The sequence below is a fragment of the Miscanthus floridulus genome, chromosome 9, assembly GCF_019320115.1.
Source record: "Miscanthus floridulus cultivar M001 chromosome 9, ASM1932011v1, whole genome shotgun sequence".
NCBI lineage: Eukaryota > Viridiplantae > Streptophyta > Magnoliopsida > Poales > Poaceae > Miscanthus > Miscanthus floridulus.
The window spans coordinates 6,598,764-6,614,762 of NC_089588.1; the positions used below are offsets into that span (position 1 = coordinate 6,598,764).

The 15,999-nt window shown below is 44.1% G+C and overlaps 2 protein-coding genes across 2 annotated transcripts; both read left to right on the forward strand.

Annotated features, from left to right (window-relative positions):
• The first annotated feature begins 1,522 nt into the window (after positions 1-1,522).
• On the forward strand, positions 1,523-5,670 carry LOC136483347 (vacuolar protein sorting-associated protein 32 homolog 2-like). The gene is made up of 8 exons (XM_066480371.1): positions 1,523-1,648; positions 1,761-1,835; positions 3,054-3,185; positions 4,033-4,132; positions 4,480-4,565; positions 4,665-4,756; positions 5,030-5,144; positions 5,313-5,670. Exons 3-8 carry the CDS (start codon positions 3,099-3,101, stop codon positions 5,502-5,504), a joined length of 672 nt encoding a protein of 223 aa, XP_066336468.1. The 5' UTR covers positions 1,523-1,648; positions 1,761-1,835; positions 3,054-3,098; the 3' UTR covers positions 5,505-5,670.
• Positions 5,671-9,360: 3,690 nt separating this feature from the next.
• Positions 9,361-15,443, forward strand: LOC136483348 (ethanolamine-phosphate cytidylyltransferase-like). The gene is made up of 9 exons (XM_066480372.1): positions 9,361-10,119; positions 11,318-11,553; positions 12,030-12,208; positions 12,327-12,398; positions 12,598-12,665; positions 12,826-12,946; positions 14,459-14,524; positions 14,620-14,742; positions 15,083-15,443. The coding sequence occupies exons 1-9, from the start codon at positions 9,788-9,790 to the stop codon at positions 15,152-15,154; spliced, it is 1,269 nt and encodes a 422-aa protein (XP_066336469.1). The 5' UTR covers positions 9,361-9,787; the 3' UTR covers positions 15,155-15,443.
• Positions 15,444-15,999: the final 556 nt, after the last annotated feature.

A 15,999-nucleotide genomic window follows, 5' to 3' on the forward strand; every position in this document is an offset into this window, starting at 1 on the left:
CCCAACTGCTAATTCCTATGTTATTTTACAGGGGTGGATCTAGCATCAGGGCAAGGTGGGTTCCAGCGGAGCCTCTTTTGAGCCTCCACTACAAATTGGTATCTATGAACCATAACAAAGAAATACATAAAAGACAATGGAAAAGCCACTTATAACTTATTTCTCAAGATCCGCCACTATTTATCGGCCTGATGTTATATTCACTCCTTTCTACCAGAGATTCTTATGGGATTTTACTATCGGACGCACAACATTGCATTAATAGATTTGTCGATTCCATGACCAAAGAAACATGCATGGTTCTCATATAATTGGGTAAGGACAGGGATCGCGAGTTCGCGACCCCATCCCCGCGCAGCGACTGATGCAGCCGTGCGGCGATTGAGCCTCTCGCGACCAACTGCATGCGGCGACTGAGCCTCAGTTCATGCGACCGACCAGCAGCGACTGAAGCCCCACTGTACCTTGCACGTAAAACAAAACAAATATTTTCTTTGAATTGGGGTAACTTTTGAATTGTGTATTCGTTTTTAATTTCGTCTACACCGATACGTTTTACGTGACGAGACGAATAAAACTAGGCCTCACTTGTCTATGTTTCAAAGAATTTTATTTTAGTAGCAAAAATGTGCTATGAGATGAGATTTATGAAAAGAGTTACTACAATGTAATAGTAAACTTGTTACTCCAAAAATATATTAAAGTTTTTACATTGTATGCACAAGCTCGGGGCGCCAAAAAATCAAAAGAAGTTACTACTATATAAACCTAAAGTTGCTACTCCAAAAATATACTAAAGTTATTACATAGTATACACAAACTGGGGGATCAAAAAATATCAAAAGGAGTTACTACCATGTAATACTATAGTTGTATAACTTGGGGGCAAATTATTGCAACAAACCAAAAAATAGAAGTTGTTGCACAAGCAGGGAGCAAATTCTTTTGTGGCAACTTATGTGTGCAATGGCTACACTTTTGTGATAACTTATATATTGTAGGTGAGGCAACTAATCTGCAGGATTTAGGAAGACATTTGAACACCGAAAACTGAAACTAAAAAAAAAACTTGACTGAAAACTGAAACTAAAAAAAAGGAAAAAAAAGACTAAAAACCTTAAAATAGAAACTAAAAATACAGCAATCAAAATGATAAATGAAATATAAATGAAATTGACAACCACAAAAAAACTAAAATTGGAAGCGAGATGCACGTGCAAGCAGGCCACGTCGCGTACGCATGCAAGCAGGCCAGGCCGCGCCAAATAGCTTTTGCGATTGGGTAAACCAGCTAGCTTAATCGTATTCAGTTCATGCTGTGCTTGTGGGCTTCACATGGGCTGCTTGCCTGATTGTCTGCTATTACACTCTCGGCCCATATGTATGGACGGAATACCGATGTGGGCCTTCTCCAGTGACGAAGAGCCGCTTGGGCTCTTGGGTCTTGGCCTTCTCGTGGAACGCGACGCTTGCCCTGCGCTCCACCTCCACCTCCACCTCCACCGCTCGCCGCAGCTTATTCACTGACGCCAGCGTCACCTGCTCCGCTTCCCCATCGGCGGTCTGCTGCGCCCTCCCAGTCCCAGTCCCAGTCCCAGGCACGCGGGTGCGGCCGTGGCCGGCGGTGAGGCGAGGCTGTTCGTTCGCGGTGCGTTCTCTTCTGGCCCTCTCTGCTTTCCGCCCGCTGTATTTTTTCGGAAATGCTGCTGCAGATAGCGGACGCCTGCGTGTTAACTGCCCCTCTGTTTCCGTCGATTCAGGCGGCCTTGCTTGATCTCTGCGAGGATCCGACTCCACTGGTGCTTCTGGATTTCTCAAGCTTGTTTCGTTCGAGGGTAAGCGACGGGGGTATCCCACGTCTACGCTCATGTGTCTGCACTTATATGCAACCTCCGTTCCTCTACCACGCAATCAGTTCGTCACCAAGTCCTAGCGCGCCATTTACTTTGTTGTGGTGCTGCGTAGCATTACACTAGGAAGAGAGGGAGGGGATCCGTGTAGGCGACTATGCAGCTAACAAAGAGGAAAGGGGAACCGAGAAGTGTTCCCAATCTGCCAATCCCTTTTTGCGCAAAGTTGGATGCTCTCAGGATAGAAGGCATGGGTTGTGATCGAATACCCCTTTATTCGGCTCTTAGCAGTATGGGCGAATTTCATTAAGCATCTATTTTAGTTTCTCAAAAGCCACAGATGATAAGGAATGGCAGCTCAACTACTTGTCCTGGAAGGAAAAGCAGATGGCTACTTAAGTAAGAAGCATTTTGAGTGGTATGGTGTACGATTCACAGCTTGTTCCAAGTAAGAAGACGCCAAATTATATAGTAGGTCGCTAGACCGACCTAATCCAACATACCTGCTACCGAAAACAACATCATTCCTCTGTCATCTCCCTAATATGCCGATTCAGTTGTCACTGTCCTAAATAGATATCATGTGTGGCTGTTATAATTCTGGCTTTTTAAAGGAACTTCTCTTACTACAAGAAAATGATACCACTGTTGTCTTGTAGACCTGCACATAGACTTTGTTCAGTAAAAAGATGATAAATATCTATATGACCTACAGCCTGTGAATTCAAGGTTCCTCTCATGACTCTTGACGCCCGCACACCCCTTGCTCAGTTGCTGCATGTTTTCAAGCCTCAAACAAATGGGCACCAGGATATTCTTTTTGAAAGTTGCTAGTATTGTTGTTCTCTACTTGTATCCACAAAAGCTTGACTTTCTCCTCCAAAACTTATTTCACATTAACACCAGCTCTAACGAAAAGTGGGCACAATCACAAGTTGGCAAACCGTCTAACATGGAGTAAAGTATCTTAAGATAGTGACATCGTTGAAACTGAATTTTCGTCTCTCTTTTTTTTAATCATTTTCGTTTTGAAGCAGACAAGTCCTTCTCTGTCCTCCGTCACATGCTTTATGATGCCCCTACATATTCTTCATACTTACTATTCTCAAGAACTCTGTTCCGACGACCTCTTTTCCTCACTTTCCCCTTCTCCCTCAAGAAGGCTGTCTCCAGTTCATCACCCTCCTATTCCTTCGTACACAGGCCATCATCAGACAAGAGGGAGAATCAGCAGGGAGTGACAAGAAGATGCTGAAGAAACTGCTGCCAAAGACTAAAAGCAAGAAGAAGGAGTCTGCCTCCTCTGCCATACCCACGCTGGATCGGCTCCATGAGGTCTTTCATCCCCTTTATACCTAATTCATTGTTTATCTTCCCCGTTCCTGGTTTTAACTGTTGCTGCGCTTGTGATCCTTCAATAGTGATATATCAGCTGCAGTACTATTATTTTGTTCAAAAGCGGCAGTACTATTACATATTACTCCTTTTCTGCCAAGATAGGACTGGATTCGAGGGTGCAGTTCATGGAGGTTTAATATGTTCTGATCAAGAATACTTTTTTTTTTTAAGTGGAAACTGGTCACCTCTAAAATATAAAGAGTTCTTATTTCTTAGAATGGGCTCTCTCCCCCCTTCTTAAGAGTATGCCAGAAGAACTCTCTTGTTTTTCCTTCTATTTGTACTCTTTTGCTTTTAACACAACATTGTGGAAGTATATGTTAAAACCAATGTCATAAAACAGTCTATCCATCTTCAGCTGACTGCTGTAACGTAATCATGTGTATTTCTGAATTGAATGGATTTCCATAAGATAAGAGTGGAATAAAACAAGAGATGATTCGGAGTCCTCATGTTGAAAAAGAGAGAGGAAGAGGTCCTTCTTGGCATAAGCTGCCAGCCTGTCCTGAATGCTTGACCTTTAGGCAGGATGGTCAGTTAAATTCGATATGGTCAGCCCTTCAATTCTATTGTTCAGCACTCATCTATTTTTTAAGGACACAATAAAGTATAGCATTCGATGCTGACATTGTGGATTATTTGTTCTGTGATCATGCCCCTCGGTCTACATCATCAGCTATTGCCAACAGATCAGCAATTTATATCTGCAGTACCTAGATATTAACTTGCTACCTTAGATTTACCTTTCACATTGGTGTGTTTTTTGTACCGTTCATGTGTGCAGACTCTAGAAATGCTGGAGAAGAAAGAGCGTTTCCTACAGAAGAAATGTTCTGCTGAAATCGAAAAGGCTAAGGATTATACAAAATTGAAGAACAAGAATGGTAATGAACGTTGCTCCAGAGCAAACACATCTGCTATTTTTATGTTTTGTTACAATCTTATGATAATTCGTCATTCTTAATTGTTAAATATGCAAATTTTGCTTGCTTATCATTAATCTTTGAAAATTTTGCCACCAAAAGGCTTATCTAGGTACAGATTAGTGATATTGAATGTCTAGACAACATTATAGATTATATTGTGTTCTCACTGTGCTTGGAACATAGAAGGATTCTTCCTAAGCTTGTGATGCTTTTCATCTTTTATTTTATAGCTCTTTAGCTTTTTTTCCCCTCTCGAACAATAGCTCTTAAGCTTGTATGTGAAATTCCTTCTCTGTTTGTTTCAGCTGCTATTCAGTGTCTAAAGAAAAAGAAACTGTACGAGACACAAATTGAGCAGCTATCAAATTTTCAGTTGCGAGTTCATGACCAGGTAAAGGAAAAAACATATGCACACAATGTCGAACTTGATTCACGCATCCCGGGGCTTGTAAAAATGGTGCGATAAATTGATTGTAAGTTGTTTATGTAGATCATAATGCTTGAAAGCGCCAAGGCAACTACCGACACAGTTGATGCTTTGCGCTCCGGATCATCTGCTGTCAAAGCTATTCAACAATCAGTGTAAGGTTCCATCTGCCCTACGATGGCTTATACTAACACGTAACATCTGAAGATGTTGCCGTTCTCTACATTTTCTTTTATAATGCAATGAAAACCCCCATTCTTGATTAAATATTTCCTGCCCTTCTGTTGTTGGGCTTGTGCACCTTCTGAATCTAACACAACTCATGTATTGATAGCTCTCATGTAGACTATTACTACTATATTAATATTAATTAAAATTGCATTAACCGCCACTTGGGCAAACTGTTTGTGGCAATTCTTCTTGTGCAGGAATATTGACGACATTGAGAGCGCCATTGAAGAGGCGAATGAACAGACAGAGAACATGCGGGAGATACAGCAGGCGCTCGCGACGCCAGTTGGCGCTTCTGCTGATTTCGACGAGGTACTGTATGACTTCCCCTCCCTTTAAACTGGGTACAAGCTCATAGCATCCAGAGTTCCAGACCCCAGTCATCAACTTGAAGTGCACCCACTGTATGCATAGTCGATCCCGGCCTGCATGGAACCCATTTATTTCTCTCTAACTAGTTTCCGGACAAAAACAAAACAGGACGAGCTGGAAGCGGAGCTGGAGGAGCTGGAGGAGGAAGATATCGAGGACGAGCTGCCTGAGCCGCCGGCGAGGCAGTCCGTGGCACCCGTGGAACAGTCGGCGAGAGCGAAAGCGGAAGCGGCGCCCGCTCCTAAACAGGGCAGTGATCTGAGCGAGCTGACCAGACTTCAGGCAGAGATGGCGCTCTAGCTGTAGGCATAGACTGACGACATCTGTAGAGGCTGGCAGCATCGCGAGCTCGGTCGTTTCGCACTCACCGGTACAGATGTTTTGCTGTAAATTCACGCTGTTGTAGAAGACACGAGCCCTGCTTTGCAGGTAGCAGCGTTGTGGTGGGCGTGTTTGAGCTGGCTGAAGTTTGTTTCCCTGGACGGCGGCCTGGGACATGCCCATGGGCTGCAGGCGGCCGTGTTTGTTACCCTGGACGCCTTGGAGGCCTGGGCTGCGCGGTGCTTAAAGCACCCTCAAGCCTGCAGCACGGGAAACAAAACGGTTTCGTTTCTCGCGGGCTCGGCCGCGTGCAATCCCTCCGCTGGCTCCCGCTGTCCATTTCCGTTGGCGGCCTTTGGCTTTGGTGGGCTCACATGCCAAGTGAAATTTCCGTCTCTCTTTTTATACCACCGCCGCGCCGCTAGGGTTTGCTCTCCCTCACTCGCTCTCAGTCCTCTCCACCACTCTCTCCACTCCCCGTTTCCCTCCTCGTCTCGAGCTCTTGGTGGTTGGTGGTGGTGGCTGCGAGGTCGTAGGCGGCTCTGGCTCTCGAGCGCGGTGCTTCTCCCTCGTCTGACTGGCCGGTGGTGACGTGGTCCGAGGCTTTCTTCTTCTTCCTCGCCGCCGGTTTGCTGCTCCCTTAAGACTGCTGTTGGTGGCCGTGTTTGTTTCCATGGACGTTGCAGGCGAGTGTGGTGGACGGTGCTTGGCTGCCGTCTGCTCGTCGTCGTCTTTTCCGCTTCTTCTTCCCTGCCTCCGACCCTCGTCTTCAGATCCCCTTCTCGACGCTCAAAGCAAGGTGAAATCTCGGCCTTTCTCCTTTTGTTGCGCTCTGGGCTTAATGCGGTGCTCGCTTTACTATCTGTTTCGTTGGATTTTGGGCTGCCTCGAAGCAAAATGATGAAAATGGCTACATCTGTGACTGCTTGTACACAATCCATGACTTCTGGTGCTAGATCTGTGATTCTAATGTGTCAATTCCTGAGCTAGGGTTTACTGTAGCACCATAGCTGAGATTGTGTACTATTGGTGCTCATTGTTCATACATGTTGTTGTAGCACCATCTTGCCGATGATTCTGGCTCCTCGATTTTTACTACATGTGTAATGTTCGATTTACCACTGCAGCTTAGATGAGGTGTTGTCCTAAGGTTTTGTGCATATTTTCTATGATGTTTTCGGTGCTTTTGGATTTACATATGAGTCGACGATGTATGCTCCTATCCTTTTGGAGGCATGTGGCAACATATGCAGCCAAGGATAATGGGTCTGTGTCCACTTGTTATGTTATGCTGAACATGCAACACTTTTAGAGGTCAATATTGCAAACCCAGAAACATGATGTTTCAATTCAATACTTGTTGTAGATGGATGCTGATGCTAGCAGATCCCACCTGGCCTCTCAGGCTGCTGCACTTGTTGTTGTGATTGTAGGTTACCTATCATCTAGGCTTAAGAGGAAGAGGTATGAGGAGGAACCAACAGTGTATGGTCCCTAGACTAGAGGCAGATGAACACAGACAAAAGAACTTGCAACTCATATATAACTCAACTGACTCTGGGTGCCTGACAATGCTTAGGATGACTAGAGCTCCTTTTTTACCAACTATGCAAACTATTTAGACAAAGAGGGCTGCTTCAAGATACTTTAAACTCATCTGTGGAGGAACAAGTGTCCATGTTCCTCCATGTAGTTGGGCATAATCAAAGGTTTAGGGTGGTACATCAGAACTTTAGGAGGTCCATTGAGACTGTTAGCATACATTTCTATCGGGTGCTCTATATATGATGTTTTGTACATGATGATGCACTGATGTTGTGGTGCATCCTATGGGCTTGTGAACTTTGTGCATCATTTGATGGCCTAGGGGCTGTCTAATTCTAGACATGTGTTAGTAACTATAATGCATGGCAATGTTTACTTCATATGCTCTGTGATGATTTATTCTCATTATTGGTAACTGTAATGTTGGTTCCTTCTTTTTTTTTCACTAGATTTGCTGAATCATTTGCTTGACTTTTTGTTGGTTGTTTTTAGCCAGTGAGGATCAAGTACCTATGTACATGAGGTGGCACTCTTCTTTGTGGTTGTAGTTGGTTTGTATCTTTGTTTATCTTTTGTTGTTACTTTGGTACTTGATTTTCTGCTGATATTTTAGTTTTCCCATTCTTGCTGTTACTTTCTTTTAGCTTTTGTCATTCGTGCCATCTATGATTGTATACTCACATTGTTTTACTTTTAACATTTGAGGCCACAACATTTTATTTGCCTATCATGTCATTCTTTTGCCATTTACTGATTTAGGCCTGTGATGAACATACAACTATATTATATAAGATGGCACTAGAGAACCCACTGTTTTTGTTCCTTGATTTGTTCTTCTAACTTCGGGCTCATATGTGAGAAAGGTCCAGGGAAACAAACACGTCCTACAGTTCATCTAATTTGCCGATGGTTTGTGTATTGTGGTTCTAAGTTGAACTCTTGTAATTCATGTTAGATTCGTATTTATGGGGTGACTGAACATGTTTAGTAAGCCTGTGTGTCATCTATGATAATGTAATGTGTTGCTTAATGCTAAAATTGTGCTATCAGTTCTCTTTTTGTTCATTTCTTACTTGGAATGCTTCCTAGCTAACAACAGTGCATGAAATGTTGTCCAGACAAACAAACACCATTCCCAGCTAGTAGTTGGGAGTTAGTTGGGCTATCAACTCAGCTGTCCAGGGAAACGAGTGTGATGAGATCACTGAGAATATGAATGGCTGTTGTCCTCGCGCCGGTGTTCGATGATGCCAGGCCGTGGATGAACGAAGATGTTCCAGACCAGTGACGGCCTAACCCTCTAGATGCAGGGGAAGCGGTCAATGCCGCCGGCCGAGCTGGCAACGCCCGTGGACATCTGTCCCGAACCGGGAGAGATGCTTTGACTTTGCCGGCTGCCGCCCTGGCCCCGGATCTTGTTCCATTATTCAAAGCTCCGCCGTATCCAGCAGGTGACACTGACACGTGTAATCCTTGGACCGTGTGCATGGAGCCGGTTAGCCGAGACCGAAGGGAACAGGCACCGGGCAGGCATATACGGACGGGACGGTAGAGGAGATGCCAGTGAAGCTACGGATGCATCTTTCAGCAAAATTCGCTTCCAAGAGATGCTAGTAGCAGATGCGATCGTGTGTGCATCTATCCCAATAACATCATCATTAAATTATGCATGTGATAGATGCATCGCTCCTAGTCGAAGTCGTTCATTTCGATGCATCGCTCCTAGTCGAAGTCGTTCATTTCGATGGTCTTTTGGCTGTGGCTTATCATAAATGATCGTAAATTTTTAGTCGGAATAGTATTTTTCTCTCACACAGATCAGCCAGCAGTACTTCTTCACGAACCAGCAACGAAACAAACCAGCCAACCGAACAGGCTATATATACAACTACTCTCTCCGTTCTAAATTATAATTCATTTGACTTTTTAATCCTAAGTTTGACTGCTCGTCTTATTTAAAAAATTTGTGCAAACATAATCAAATTTAAGTTATTCTTGAAGAAAATTTGTTATTAAGCAAGCCACAACAAAAAGTGATATTTTACACAAATTTTTAAATAAGATGAGTGATCAAATTTGAGGTAAAAAAAAGTCAAATGAACTGTAATTTAGAACGGATTTCATCTTCATCTAAACACGTCGCGGCATACGCGTTATTCTACTGTATAAAGTTGCCATCATGTTCTAAAAACACTTGAAAATAATTTTGTGAGCGTATTTTGGTCATTTTTTTAATTAATAATAATTATTTAAAAAGAGGACCGAACCTTTGGTGACCTGGATAAAAAGTTTGACGTGTAGCAAGAAGAGGTCGGTACGATGGACGGCCAGTATTCAACACAGTATCGATCACTGACAAGTGGGGCATGTTCCTAGCCCACCGCGACTGACATGTTGGTCCCACACGGCAGCCAGAGCTGGAACGGTGTACAATTCCGCTACGCTCACTCCCGAACGCAACGGAACGGGGACCCCACTCTCTTGCTTGTTTTGTTTCCCTCTTTGCCCCGGAGGCTCGGAGGCACCACCAGAGCATTCGTCGTCCTCCCCCGCCTCGCCGCCACCACCGCCGTCCTCTCCCCGCCTTCCCCTCCTCCTCCTCCTCCTCCCCCTCGCATGGCGACAGCCCCTCGTCCCTAGCCCTAGATCCAGCCATCCCTCGCTCACGAACAACCAACCCCTCCCTCCCTCCCTCCCCATCTCCGCCCGTGCCCCCCATGGACGCGGGGAATGGCTGCAGCGCGCGGGCGCTGTCGGCGTACGTGATCGGCGGCATCGTGCTGGGTGCCTCGGTGCTCGCGCTCCACCTCGCGGGCGGGCCCGCCGCCATCCCGCCCCTGCCCCTGCCGCCGCCCCTCGGCGCGCTCCGCCGCCGCGCCCGCCGCCCCGTGCGCGTCTACATGGACGGGTGCTTCGACATGATGCACTACGGCCACTGCAACGCGCTGCGCCAGGCGCGCGCGCTCGGGGACGAGCTCGTCGTCGGCGTCATCAGCGACGACGAGATCAAGGCCAACAAGGGACCACCCGTCACGCCGCTCCACGAGAGGTCCTGTCCCCTGTGTCGATGGTCTTTTTTCCGTTTCATTCTCATCTTTTTTATTAATAATATCTGATCTCATGATGTGACGCGAAACGTAATTCTAGACTTGTAGCATACGGTTGTGTTAGCACAGGTTACTGGGAGTGACGTTTTATTTCCCGTAGCTACCTGCCCATGACCTCACTTTTAGCAGTAATTCATCAGTTGAGTGCTATTTGGGAATTTCATATTCCTCCTGGGGAATCCATTGTTTGTTCTTGCTGGCCTATAAGAGTTACTGTGCAGTGGTCTGCTCCAAATTCTTTGATCTCAACCGGGTTCAAAAACAATTCTTGCATGAATCCAATTCTGCAATCTACACATAAAGAGAACAGTCCAGAGGGTTTTATTTATGTGTTCTTTTTTGTAGTTATTAGTTTAATTTCATCCACAAATTGAGTGAAGGCCTTTAGGGCATAGCACCAGAGTGTTTTATTTATGTGTTTCTGTTGTCAACCGGATTCAGCCTGTTCGCTTATTGGTTTCAGCCAGGGCTTATCAGCCAGCCAACGGTGTTTTTCTCTCACAACAAACCAGCACCAGCCGGGCTTATCAGCCCAGAAACCAACCAGCGAACAGGCTGAATATAAAGGGGCAGGTTACTTTGTTGTTTGACACATTCTGCATATGCAAATAATCCTCGAATGGTTGTTTTTATATTTCATCTGAACTTTATATTGTGTTATTCCTTTACGTGTGACCTGGCTGTACAGAGATTTATGCCTGTGCTTCTCTGTGTCAGGGAGTTACTCCCTAACTTATATATGTTGTTTAGCACAATATGAAAGTTGAGTTTTATTTATGTTTTCTTTGGTAGTTATTAGTAATAGGTTTCTTTGGTAGTTATTAGTAATAGGTTCATCCGAAAATTGAGTTAAGACCTTAAGGGTAATAGCACTAGTGTTTATGTTGTCGCTTTCATAAAGGAGGCAGGTTACTTTGTTTGACACTTTCTGCATATTATGCAAATCATCCTCGAATGATCGTTTATTTTATTTCGTCTCAACTTTTATATTGTGTCATTCCTTTACGTGTGACCTGGCTGTACAGAATTTTATGCCTCTGTTTCTCTGTGTCAAGAAGTATCAAGTCTGTTACTCCCTGACTCCTATAGTCCTATATGTTGTTTAGCAAGATTCTGATAATTTTTTTTCTGATAATACAGAATGATAATGGTCCGTGCTGTGAAATGGGTAGATGATATCATTCCAGATGCACCTTATGCCATAACTGAAGAATTCATGAACAAGCTATTCAATGAGTACAACATAGACTACATTATCCATGGTGATGATCCTTGTTTGCTACCAGATGGTACTGATGCATATGCTCTTGCCAAAAAGGCTGGTCGATACAAGCAGATTAAGAGAACCGAGGGAGTGTCGACAACAGATATTGTTGGTACTAATTTCGCTTTAGTTTTTCTTTTCAGCTTTCGATTTTAAAAGTCTGCTTTGCTGATGATCATATTGAATTTTGAAATGGGGATTATTTAGGTACTAGTTTTCAGTTGCTAGTTATTTTTTGTTCAAATATCATAGCCGCCCTTTGATGTTGCAATTAATTCTAGATCTACTAAAAACTTCTTTTGGCAACTACTGTACTGTTCAAAAGATTTCCTCAGCTGATTTGTTCATTAGGAAACCATTGTGAACCAAGTATCATCTTAAGAAATGTTTAAGGGATGACCATTCCACTATTGTTCTTGTTCCCAAGACTGCACGCACAATGAAGCTTCTGCTGTACCCATTTCTAGTTTAGAGCTTCAAGTTATTCAACTTCTTGGGGACAGTGAATTATTCATTTCTAGGGAATACAATTTATATGGTGATGAAAATGCTTTATTCTCATGCTGACTGAGTATTGCTTCATGATAGGACGGATGCTTCTTTGTGTTAGAGAGAGATCATCTGATGCCCATAATCACTCTTCACTACAAAGGCAGTTCAGTAGCGGACATGGTCAGAAAGTTGATGATACTGGATCTGGAACTGGAACAAGAGTATCTCATTTTCTTCCCACATCTAGGCGAATAGTTCAGTTCTCAAATAGCAGGGTATGACTTCTGCTGATCTGCAGCTTCACATACAATAATATATCACTTCTTGGACTGTTCACAGACATTTTGAGACCAATTCTTGGATCGTCACTGACTATAGACATTCCCAATGCAGGGTCCAGGTCCAGATTCTCGGATAGTTTACATAGATGGCGCTTTTGATCTGTTCCATGCTGGACATGTCGAGGTAAATGTGAATTCCTTTCCACATGCCCACCCACCTGAAAATGGGGAAAGAAAGAAAGAAATCCTCACATCTGTGTCAGCTAAGTCTGTTTAGGACACAAATGCCCCTGCTGGCTGTACTTCTGTTTTTGCAAGGAGAAAACTAAAATTAACCCTGCATGATTCATATATTCTTCTGTTTATAGTTTCTTTCCATGTAGATATTACGACTTGCTCGAGAACTTGGAGATTTCTTGCTTGTGGGGATTCACACAGATCAGACCATAAGGTAATATGATGATTGCATCTCTATTCTCCTCTATGCTTAAGTTAGTTCAGTTCTGCAGTAGTCCTTGTTTATAGTCAGAGTTCATTTCTGTTGAAGCATTATATCTGTAATGCATAACATTCAGCCTACTTTTCTTTTGGTGTTTACTATTTTTTGGCAGTTCAACTCGAGGACGACACCGCCCAATCATGAATCTCCACGAGCGAAGTTTGAATGTTTTGGCTTGTCGTTATGTTGATGAGGTGATCATTGGTGCTCCATGGGACGTTTCAAAAGACATGGTGAGTTATCTGTTATCCTCTCACCATGGAACCAACTAATTTAGTTATAGAACGCATGATGAAATGTTTGTAGTTGGCTGGTTGCTCCTTGTACACAGCACTCTTAAGTCTTAACACAATAGACAATACATTGACCGTAAGATCTGTAACATGGAATTTACGCTATGCCATTGAAAATCCTAGTCCAGATTATCTTAGTATAGATAAAAATAAGGCTGGCATGCTCTTATCCATGGATTGATACAGAAGAAATAAGCCTTGCATGGTATGCTCACATCCATATTTTAGTTTGGATATAAGCTAGGTCTGAGGCTTTGAGATTTTCTTAACTGAGCCTCAGACATATTTAAATAGTTGGTTGACTTCTAAATCAGATTTCAAATAGGTGTAGACCCATTAGCGCTACCTGTTCCATTTTGGATGCTATTTACATTAGACAGAAATGACCAGAGAGTAGAGACTGGACCCAATTTTGATAGAAGCAGGAATCAAGTTCTTACAATCGTCTTAATCTCAAATACTCATAACCTGAATAAGATGTAAAAAGAAAAGGACCAGGGCCCATACCCGTGGCCTAAGAAAATGAAAAAAATGGCTCCGTTGGCTACAAGCCCCCTCAGCAGGCACTGTAGCAGCAGCAGCTGAACAGGCCCATTAAAATTTGAATAGCCGGGAAATATAGAGATGGCACCTGCACAAAACAATATACCTTGCAGAGTGATTATGGGCAATATTATTGCTACTTCACTACAAAAGAAGAGCCAAAAAATGGAGTTAATAAAGAGCAAGTCCTATAGGTTTTCCACTATTTTGTTCCTCATCTCTCCAACTGAGGACCTTGGTCTTCATCTGAGAAACTGAGCAGCTCGTAAAACACCATGGGGTGTGCTTGCTTCTGATTACTTCGGCTGTTTTGGCTGTGCTGGCTGCGCTGCACAGCAAAATTGCTCGCTGCCTACAGGTGCTGCACGTACTAGTTATCTACCAGGCTGCAGTATGCACTGTTCTGGCTGCAGCAGCCAACAACTGCTGCAGCCAGCACAGCGGATCAGGTTCATGGTTAGTAGGTCTCTGCAAAGCTATCAGTGACTTAGTTTCTGTCCCAGCCAAATGTTCCCTTAGTATATTGCCATCAGTGTCCTCAGTTTAGCCACACTGGTTGCATAAAGCACCAATTAGGAGGCGTATAAAAAGGGCGTACCCAGTGCAGAGAGCTCCCGCTCTGTGCGGAGTCTGGGGAAGGGTGTCAGTGGCAAGCCTTACCCTCGCCTGTGCAATGCGAGGAGACCGCGACTCGAACCCGGGACCTTCCGGTCACAGGCGGTAAGACTCTACCGCTTGCACCAGGCCCGCCCTTCAATTAGGAGGCGTATGCTATTTAGATATTTTAAGGTTAATAATTGAGCCCTCTTGTATTGATAGAGGCCAGGTTAATGACTATGTGATGCAAATTATTGTTATGACCAGTATGTTTGTGTCCTGAACTCTCCAGCTTCCTTTTGTCGTGTGCAGATTACCACATTCAATATTTCGTTAGTTGTTCATGGAACTATTGCTGAAAACATGGACTTTACAGAGGTAATTGAGTTTTATTTATAAGAACCATTTCTCTACTTTATCAACACACAAATGTTGCAACATTGATAACTGATTGTTCCTAATGCATTTTTTAGGATGATTCAAACCCATATGCTGTCCCAAAGGCTATGGGCATTTACCGTCGGCTGGAGAGTCCCTTGGATATCACTACAAGTACTATCATCAGGAGGATTGTTGCTAACCACGAAGCTTACCAGGTAATTACTGCGATCAGATGGTTATGAGTCCTTTGTATGCAGTATGCAGCATGTTGTACAGTACATATTCACAGTTACGACGCATCAGTCGATTTTGTCGTCTACATATCAATGATGTGCATATGGGAGCTGTTGTTTGCTGATATTGTGCTGATGCATTACTGCTTGAGCAAAGGCAGCCTTGCATGTCAGCATGTGTCATTAAATAATGTCTGTTTTCTTGGGACCAATCTTGGCAATGTGTTCTTTGGTGTGGGGCTGTTGTCGTTTCATTTATTCTGGTCCATGGATCTGGTGCTGTCTGTATTCACTTTTGCTGTGTCCATGTGCCATTTTGCAGAAGCGGAATGAGAAGAAGGAAGCCAGTGAGAAGAAGTACTACGAGAGTAAAAGCTTTGTCAACGGGGAGTGAAGTTACGAGTAGCAGAACTTGCATGAAGAATGTTGCCTAGATCATTTTAGATCCCAGCCTTTAGCAACGGCAACAGTTGGTTGATCTACAGCTGTACCTTTTTCTTCAGTATCTTTGATGTTCCGCTGACATAGCTTAGGAAGCATCAGGCGCGACATTGAGGAATGAGTCTAGGAGCATTTCCATCATTCCCCCAGTGTCTCGCCAATTTTCCACCGCTGTATTGTATATGCGCCTTCCAGCTGTTGTTTCCAGCTGAGTTGCATTTGAGATCTATAGGCTTTCCGCCCCCCCCCCCCCCCCCCCCATGAAATTGTGCGCTACAGTATGAAAACCCTGAATGTTAGCGTGATTAACTATTTGCTGCTGGTGTTTCTTTCCCATCTGCACTGTAATGCGCATCTTATGGCACTGGCAGCAGTCCTTTTCTTGAAAATCAGGTTGGGTTCCTTACGCTGTGTTGTTGAACTGAATGAACATATGGACTGTTCGTTGTCGGCGATGGCAAAAGCGACCGATGGTACACCTGGTTGGCTGGCTGGCTGGATGGATGGATGAACCGAACGTGGGTTGGTGACACGTTGGGATCTGATGATACGATACGGATCTGTGAATTAACTGAATTCTGACAAATGGTTGCTGCCAATCTGCTGGGCCTGCTGCTTGCTTGCTACGCGTTGTCGCGGATGGAAAGAGATGTGCTACCTGTGATCTGCATCCAGCAGGCAAGGGGCACACATCTGGTGCTGGGGCTGCCTGTGCTTGCTCTCTTGCGAGCAACCTTTACTGTGTCTGGTCCACTGGCTGATTGGCTTGCCAACAAACGTTGGTTTCGCTTTGATCTT

Coding starts and splice junctions, on each gene's coding strand:
- LOC136483347 (XM_066480371.1), top strand. CDS start 3,099: ATGCTGAAGAAACTGCTGCCAAAGACTAAAAGCAAGAAGAAGGAGTCT. Junction 4,133..4,479: donor AAAATTGAAGAACAAGAATG/GTAATGAACGTT, acceptor TGTTTGTTTCAG/CTGCTATTCAGTGTCTAAAG. Junction 4,566..4,664: donor AGTTGCGAGTTCATGACCAG/GTAAAGGAAAAA, acceptor TTGTTTATGTAG/ATCATAATGCTTGAAAGCGC.
- LOC136483348 (XM_066480372.1), top strand. CDS start 9,788: ATGGACGCGGGGAATGGCTGCAGCGCGCGGGCGCTGTCGGCGTACGTG. Junction 12,666..12,825: donor CACACAGATCAGACCATAAG/GTAATATGATGA, acceptor ATTTTTTGGCAG/TTCAACTCGAGGACGACACC. Junction 12,947..14,458: donor GGGACGTTTCAAAAGACATG/GTGAGTTATCTG, acceptor TGTCGTGTGCAG/ATTACCACATTCAATATTTC.